Source organism: Electrophorus electricus, chromosome 1 (genome assembly GCF_041902795.1).
Source record: "Electrophorus electricus isolate QZ-2024a chromosome 1, ASM4190279v1, whole genome shotgun sequence".
Lineage (NCBI taxonomy): Eukaryota > Metazoa > Chordata > Actinopteri > Gymnotiformes > Gymnotidae > Electrophorus > Electrophorus electricus.
The window spans coordinates 28,863,014-28,871,938 of NC_137497.1; the positions used below are offsets into that span (position 1 = coordinate 28,863,014).

The 8,925-nt window shown below is 41.5% G+C and overlaps 1 protein-coding gene across 1 annotated transcript; it reads left to right on the forward strand.

The window, feature by feature from the left end:
• The first annotated feature begins 4,270 nt into the window (after nt 1–4,270).
• tmem174 (transmembrane protein 174) lies at nt 4,271–8,481 on the forward strand. Its single transcript, XM_027007926.2, has 2 exons — nt 4,271–5,072; nt 8,034–8,481. The coding sequence occupies exons 1-2, from the start codon at nt 4,330–4,332 to the stop codon at nt 8,158–8,160; spliced, it is 870 nt and encodes a 289-aa protein (XP_026863727.2). The 5' UTR covers nt 4,271–4,329; the 3' UTR covers nt 8,161–8,481.
• The last annotated feature ends 444 nt before the right edge of the window (nt 8,482–8,925 follow it).

Genomic DNA, 8,925 nt, shown 5'->3' on the forward strand with positions numbered 1-8,925 from the left:
ATCAGCATCACACAGCACATTTATGTCTCCAAATAGTGGAAAAAGCAAATAAAACAGTTTCTTGCATAATAAGACCAAGAGAAAAAGGGAAGTGGATTGGGGCAACGAGAGGGTGGGAGTGGGAAGGAAGCCAGGCGGAGAGGAAGAGGGCCCTCTGTGCCTGGTGTGCAGAGTCACATCATGGGACATTTGTCTGAGGGGGAGAGGTCATTTCTTCCCTCCTGCCGAGTTCCCACCGGCCAGCCTCCTCCCCGACTGCCCCTTCCCGCTGTCTCTGTAACACACCAAACCCCAGCCTCGAAATAAGAGGCCTGGCCTGCTTCTTACTGGCTTGCTGTTACTAAACCACATTTCTCACTGTTCTAGGGGCACATCCAACACCACTCTGAGGCTAGTAGTGTAGAGTATGAAGTGGATTAATGTGTTTAAACTCAGGGAACACTGTCATTTCAGATGTCCTCAAAATTCTTTTGCTTGCATCAGCCAGTGCAGCATTATGACTAAACCCTGAATGTAAACAAGCTCTCTGAGACCACTACTGCCATGTCAACCTTCAAGCAATCCCTGGGTTTACCACAGCTGTATCATTTTTGCCTTCTATCATTTATTATGTAAACAATAAGTTGGCAATAGAATGGGCTTGATCAGCATTTTGTTGATATGTTAAAAGAAAGGACATTACTGGAAATGCTGAAAGTTACATTTTCTCTCTTGATTGATGGAGCAGACGAGGGCTGTAGTCATGTTGTGATGTCATCATCATAGCCTTATAGAGGATGGCTGGGGTTTTAGGAAGAAAATAAACACTGCTCTGATAACCCTTTAACTCCCCCAACCCCCCCTTCATGTCCCACTTCTGTAGGATGCAGGCAGGCTCAGTGGAGGGTGAGACTCCTCATGACGCTTGGTGTGTAGCCAAGGCATTCATGCTACAGTGATGGGACAAGGGATAAGAGAGAGAGTGTGTGTGTGTGTGTGGGGGGGGGGGGGGGTGAGGACAGGACAGGACAGGAAGTAGCGAACCTCTTGCTGCCATGCTACACTCCATTAGCTGGTAGCTGATTTTTGCTTGGGGCATACCGGGCCATTTGTTTATTTAGCAATGCATTGGGCATCGTTGCTAAAGGATCTATAACATGCTTTTGAGCATTTGGAATAAAACGTGGATCAGCATGACATGTTTTCCCAGTGATCTCTCTTAATCATCCTCATATTGTTCTCAGTGACTGTATGCTGTTTGCACAAGTATGCTATTTACACAAGACTGAAATCCATGGCTCACACCAACAGCTGACTGCACAGCTGTTGGACACTTTGTGCAAAGGGACTAAATGCTTATGAAGGTTAATGACAGTAAATATTTTAAATATCTTTTATGACAGTACAATACTGTTTCCCTCTTCAAAATCACTATAATGTACATGTTACTGATGTGGATACAATTACAATTCAAGAAATTACAATACTGATACTATTACTGTCTATCCTTGTCCAAATGTTTTATCTGATTAATTGTAAAGAATAAATTTCAAAGTGTTTTTGACAAGACTTTTTGTTAAGCAAGTGTTATAGGGTTGTTGTCAAATTATCATCTGACTGAGTTTGCTTCTAAAAATATATTTTTCAATGCATTTTTAAAAAGAATTTTCTCAATCTTTTAACATATCAGTATAAATTAAATCTTTCACTTTTTTCTGTTTCAAAAGTTATCTGAAGTCCTGTTCATGTTTTCCACTCCCCTCATGAGGTCAAAGATGGACCACGAACAGTAAATGCAAAACAAGCTGCATGACTCAGTTTGAAAAACAGTTCCAGTCCCGTGTGCCTCTGGGGCCAGCCTGTCTCAAGTCACTTGTCTTCACATTCCCTTAAGCGCACATTCCTTCCAAAGGAATAGATTCTTTCAATGTTGTACAGTCATTGTCTCAGGCGATATTCTTTTTTGCGTCCTCTAAATTGTAAAAATACAATTTAAAAGACTCAATGCGGGTGTGCTTCATTTCTCCCTTATTTGGAAATGCATGATGTAAATGGGCTGCAGCATAAGCAAACATGACATAAAAGCCCAACAGCGTAAGCAAAGTCTTTGCACAGTGTTCGCTCAACTTGTGGTGCAAATGTACAAGTCACACACACTTGAGCTAGCACCAATGTAGAGCAATGTTCACCAGAACCTGCATAGTTCTATATATAAAGTGTTGAATTCAATGTATTTCAACTGATAGCCACCTATCTTTGTTGTGCCCTTGCACTGCACTGATAGTTTTTCCTGCTTTAATGCTCCCTAAACAAACTGCAGCTTCATTATATAACTTGCAAAATTAAGACTAGATATTCGAGGGCTGAACTTAGAAAGCAATTATAAACTGGCTTGATGAATGCACCAAACAGTAGTGGTTAAAAAATAACAATGGAAAAATTAACAACACAAAGTTAATGCTTACTGAGAGTCCAAAGTCTACAAAGAGACAAATGATTCTAACCGTGTGCTACCCTTGAACAGACAACCCAAACATCATGAGACAATGCAGACAGAGGCACCTTACACGCACACAAACACACACATATACACTCAGAATTCCTGATCACAGAGAGTAGAGGAAATGTTCTCATAAATATTTGGATGTTGCCTAATTGAAAGAGCCTGTCAGCTCCAGAGTCCAGGCTGACTTTAAACATTTTCATGCTGGCCCATTCTCTTTGCAAATGTCTCTCAGGTGACTTCCCATTTTTTAAGAAGGTGTGTAAAATGCAGACAGCTGTGAAGAATATAAGCAGTTGCAAACATCATTCACAATCCAACCTAATCAGCAACAATGTGTGAGGATTCTGAATCTTTCATTGCAATTTGTCATGTGTCCTTTAAAGACCATATATAATGTGTCTACAAAGATGAATGCCATTTTATACATAATTGTCTATGTATGTCTCCCTGTCTCTGATTTGCTTTCCCAAGTGTTTAACAATCATGCGTGATAGCACACTGGCGAGCCTCTTCCACATGATTCACACCATACATGCCTTTTAATGTGCAAGCATCTGCAGGGAGAAGGGCAGATTGTTTTAAGATTCTGCAGGAGAATCATTCTTTCATGTCGATGGGTGTTTGCTTTTGTGTATGCATTGTCCATAAATGAAGGTGACATTTTTGCCTTTTTTCTTCAATTCTTTTTTTAAACCACCAAAACAAGCATGACTCTAATAAGGCAAGAGACTGCATGGAGCTTATTTTTAAACAGGACGGCCACCACAGCTCTGTGGCCAAGCTGTTGTCTTACGATTACCAGAAACAGTTATAGTTTGGCAATGAAGAACATGGGAAATGAACACTATGTTAGGATCTGGAGAGTAGGATTGTTGACCTTGGATCACTATGAATAAGCACTCTTCATTCTGGGATGCTGCATGCCAGGGTGAATCTGGTGAAAAGGAAGTGTTCTTAATAAGTTACATGTCTTGTTCCTGGATGATCCACGGACTGCACTAGGTTAAAGGTCAAACTGTGGCACACGTCTCTTCAAGACTCAAAGAAGAAGCTCCCAAGATGCCTTGAGAGTTGTCTTACTGCAAGTGAAAGCATGCATGTGCCTTCTCACTCTCCTTCCCTGTTTCTTAAGATGAATCTTCTCCTGACACATGGCTTTGTATTTCCTGCTGAGGGCATTTGGGAGAATGACAGTTTAGGTACTGGAATATGGCTTTGCCAACTAGGGACTGGATATGTTTATAGGAATGGTTCACCCAAAGGTTTGCATAATAATGAATTTAATCTAGTGATTACTAGTTAATGTCATGGTAATTAGTCATGGTAATTATCTCCACTAATTTTTTATTCATTATTGGCCTCATTAGGCATTCATTCATGAGTGGTTGAACTATTCCTTTAATCTGTGTCTGGAAAATCAAGCCCAAAAGTGGTTCTTGTTTAAATTGGTTATATTGTTTATTTGATCTATGACTGCAGGAGAACTTTAGTAATTCACCATCTCATCTATTTCTTTAGTTTTTTAATAAAAATGAGTTTTTTGATTTTCAAATTCTCAAATGACAGAGAGATTTAATCCAAAAGTGGGCTTTACATGTTACCAAGATGATTCCAGGACTGGATATTGCAGCCTTCATAATTGAAGCTCGTCATCTTAAACACCTGTTCAGAGATTTAACATTCCACTGATCTTTAGGTTACTTATTTGTGGTTGGACCAAAATGACCTCTTAACCATTAACTAAAGCTCTAAACCAAATATCTTGAAATGTCAACAGCTCAGAGGCAGGCTATAACCTCAAAACAAGCAAAGGCTTGCAAAGATCCTGGCTGCCTAGTAGACAGATGCGACGCTACACTGTGCAAAGTCTTTGGAAAAATGTGACCAGCAGTTGGTCCTGTGAGGCCAGTTCGAACACCAGCCTCCCTGAAGCCAACACCATTGATGATGGCATCACCACCCAGTCTGGAGGACACAGCTCCAATGACTTTGGCAGGAACACGGTGCCCACCCAGCAGTCTAGTTGCCCAGACAACCAAGTGTCTGAGAGGGACAAAGCTGGTGCCACTCTGCTCTTCTCAGGCATCTTCCTGTGCCTCATGGGCATGACGTTGACGGTCATGGGCTGGATCAGCAGCGACGTTAGTGATGGCGGAAGAGATGGCGGTGACTCTGAGTGGACACAGCTGCTGGGGCCCATTCTGCTCTCCGTGGGAGGCACCTTCATGCTCATCAGCATCTGCAAGTTGCGCATGTTATCCTGCAAAGCCTGTGGAATGCAGAGCATGGAGGGCGGGCCAGAGATTGACCTGCCACCTCTGTCAGGACCATCCTTCATCTTCTCCAGCGTCAATCAGCCCATCACCTTCCACAGGGCCACTGTGGTGCACTATATCCGATCACCATATGCCTCAGTCAGACAAGACCAGGGCCTGGCACAGAGGAACACCTTACAGGCCAGCCAGTTCCCGCTAGGCGTCGCAATGAGCCCACCACCACAGTATTACAGCATATATCCTATAGACAACTCTGCTTTCTTGAATGTTGGTGAAATGCAGGAGCCTGCAGCAGAACCAAGAGAAAACAGGTATGGCACATCTCTTACGCGTGAAGATGAAGTACCTTAAGTTGGAGGGGTGAATTTACCTGAGGTCTCTGACCTGAACAGGTTTGCTTTATTGATTGTATAATTGAAATCAAAGACGTTCGAGTTACTGCTGACTGGTTTCATATTGGAAGCCTCATAAAAAAAAAATATCAAAAGAAAGGGTGATATATTTTTCTTAAGAGAAGGCATTTATTCTCTCTCCCTTATTGAACCTCTCAAGTAGGACAGCTCATCTTCACCAAAACAGAGACATGATCATAATACTGGGCACTGTTAAAGTTAAATGTTTATAAAATCTGTTAAAGTTATGTTTTTACTAAATGCTAATAGGATGACATTGATGGCTGTATTACCAATATGACCCATTATCAAGCTGTCAAGAACTGAATTTACGATAATATCCAATTAGCTTTTTGGTAGGTTGAGTTTCTAAGTATTAGCAGAATGCTCATTCCAGCCAACACCATGATGAAATGCTTGAAGCAGACATGTCAACACTGTACACAGTTTCTTCTAGCCATTCTGCTTTGATGTCTCTTAGGGATATTTTCAATATGTGGTGTTAAAAAACTTTGAAAAAGTAAACTCTAATTATTATGTAAAGAAATTATTCTCTTTATATCAAGGAAGGGACTTAGATGAACATGAATATGTGTGGGCAATTTACATATATTAACATATTATTAAATTGTTTTGCAGATGTTTCTCAGTAGACATCAAACATTACTCAGAGAACATGTTTTACAAAAGGCATGGTATCCCCAATCTTTTTGCATGCATAGTCCCAAAGCATAGGCTGTTTCATAAACTGTCAGTGTCTAACTGAATCCAGTTCATTTCTTTCACACTTGACTTTCGCTAAAACATTTTACTATGTGCAACAAGCCCCATGGAGGAGAAAACCTGACTTATGTAAAAAGAAATAAGAAAATATATAAAACCATCTGCTTATACCCAAATCAATAAATGTGTTGTATTAATGCATAAAACAATTATAAACTTTATATATTTATTTATTTTGACATTCTTCCAGTATGACATTGTGGATGACCCTTACTAAAGATAGTGTATTGCAAGTTAGATCACATACACCCACCAGCATGCCATCCGAATGTATGGTAACAGTGTGGTGTTTGTTCTGTACAGTGTAATTTCTGAACTGCCCAGGATCTATCAGGGCTTATTGGTGGGGGGGTTATTGTTTATTTCTTTGGGTCCTGTGAACACTAGAAATGAGGTTAAAGTCTTGCTCTGCTACCTTGTCTGCCAAATGCAAATCTGGCATCAGAAGTGGGATAGAAGTGCCCTGTTCCAATTCAGCCAAGAAGCAGAAGCCAGCCAGCATGTTCAGTGAGCTACTACAAGGGGCAATGTGAGCTCTAGCTGCTGCCAAGAAAGCAAGCACAGCTTGCATGGAAACCTGAGTGAAAAGTGGATGAGCTATGCCAAATGTGGCAGTACACGCTGGCCTGCTGGCTACAGTTCCGTGTGATGCATCCCCCAGCAGTAATGGACATTACCACTGTTGATTCAGACCTTAGCTAGAATTAATGGCATGGCACCATGCTTGGTTGGATTATGCCCTTGAGGAGTGCCAACCCTTGTCATTCCATTGGCATCTCTGAAGCGCAGTCAGTTAGTGTGTTTGGTTGATAAAAAAGGCTTGGTGGATTGAGCCCACCTATGGACCAGATGTGGCGGTTTTTCTTCTATTATTTCCTCTGGGATCAATAAACCTTTATCCAAATCCCAGATCCAGCTCTCAGTACTGATGAAGGCATTGCAGGAAGGGTTTGTCCAATGAAAAATGTCTTTACAACTACACCAGAGCCTGCAGAACCTTGCTCTAGCATTGGAACTGTAAGCCTTTCTGCAGGATCACTGTCTGCAGGATAGTGACAGGGTCCATCACTGGACGTTCTGCAGCAGCTAGCTGGCATAGCAGCTCAGAGCACATTGAGGCAGGTGCTGAAGCAGAGCAGCTACATGGCAGCTTGAGTTCATTGCTGATGGAGAGGGACTCATGTTGGGTAGAGACTGCTGAGAGCAATCCTTTTTTCCCTCCATCTGTCATTGTAAAGTGACCTTGAGTCTATGAAAGGCACTATATAAATTAAACTTATTATTATTATTATTATTATTATTATTATTATTATTATTATTATTAATAATGAAAAAGGAAGCGGTGAGATGAACAGCGATGTTCATAGTGTCGACACGCTGGAGGTGGAAGGAAACAGTGGGACACAGAATGTTGCTGAGAGCTACAACTCAACATCAGATGTGGGAACATCTAGTCCCCACCTGGCACACAGTATTGAAGGAGTTAATTGTGCAGCACTCTTACACACCAGATTTACCATCTCTATTATCAGAAAGAGGCTGCTGCCAAGTGTCTACCCCAAACCACAGGAGAGATGGTAAGCTGAGATTCAGAACTTTGTGGGGATGAACCTCCTGTCATCTGTGGGAGCTGTTCTTGACTTGGGTGATACTTAGCCCCCGCTTGGGGATAGTGACAGTTCCCCTCTTCAGCAAACCAAACAAAGAATCCAGTACAGTGCCAAAGAAGCATGGCTTGGGACCCAAGTGATAGCCCACCATGCTCTAGAGATGGGACTGTTGCAACGGTGGTCCTGAACACAGGTAGACAGCATAGTCAAAGAGTGATAGTAACCAAATACAATGCTTCTTCTACACCCTCCCACCAGTGTGTAGGCCACCTTATTAGTATACTGGAGGATGAGAGAAGTACGCAAACAAAAACATATACATGTAGAAATAAATACGTAGATATATAAAAACTTATTTATATCTGTATTTTCCCTACATTTGATTGTTTGCTCATGTTGCTGTGTTTTTCATCATATATATTTATTGTTACTTAAGTGATGCTTTGTCCTCCAGACATGCCTAATTTTCTTGTTGACCCAATGACAGGAGCCGGAATCAGTACACAGAGATGGAGGAACAGAAGGCAGAGACAGATAGCGTCTGCCCACCAGCATACGCGGACCTCTATCCTTTTGAGCCATGCAACAGTCCTTCCTCATTAAATTACTTGTAATAAAATTCTAAATGAATAATTCTCCAATTCACTAATTTAAAATCCAGCTGATTCAAGGAGCCTTTAAGAAAATCAGAATGTTTGGTATTGGCAACCTTGAGGAAAGCATGGTGAAATTTTTGTGCTTTCATGTCTTAAGCTGCCTACGTAATATAGCCTATGCTATTATGTCGCATGAATTATGCAGTCAGACCAGCACCGTCTGTTATTATGGGCAGGACTAATAAGCTGTAAAACTACAATGTTCTCACTGTACATGTTAATGCATGGGTCAGGGCTTGTACTGTTATATCATCATAATAAACAATATAGACGTTTGAATTTTTCAGAAAGCAGAGCATAGAAAACTTTCAGAAACTGCATAAAACCTCCGTTTTGAGATGGGAAGACATTATCACATTAAACCAGTTCGTTTGATATCTTTTTATCCAGGGCAAGCCACTCAACCGGGCTTTAGAATGCTGGTTTTAGAATGCTGGAATACTGGAGATTCTTTAGGATAATTATTAAACGGAACATTTACTTAATGTCAAGTGAATGTGGAAAGGCTGTAACCGTGATAGACTGCGTGCAGCCTCCTGGGTAAAGTTTCTGCTTTTCACTTAAAGGTTAAACTGCGGGTTAATTCCCTGCCTTGTAGGCTTCAAGCCAGCGTTGGATGAATGACCCAGTCCGGGGTCTGCGTGTACTTCGGCGCTCAGTTGTCCAAAGCGCACCCCAAGTCTATGCCACATGGGGGCGGAACGAGTGCGGAAATAATGCAAC

Coding starts and splice junctions, on each gene's coding strand:
- tmem174 (XM_027007926.2), top strand. CDS start 4,330: ATGCGACGCTACACTGTGCAAAGTCTTTGGAAAAATGTGACCAGCAGT. Junction 5,073..8,033: donor GCAGAACCAAGAGAAAACAG/GTATGGCACATC, acceptor ACCCAATGACAG/GAGCCGGAATCAGTACACAG.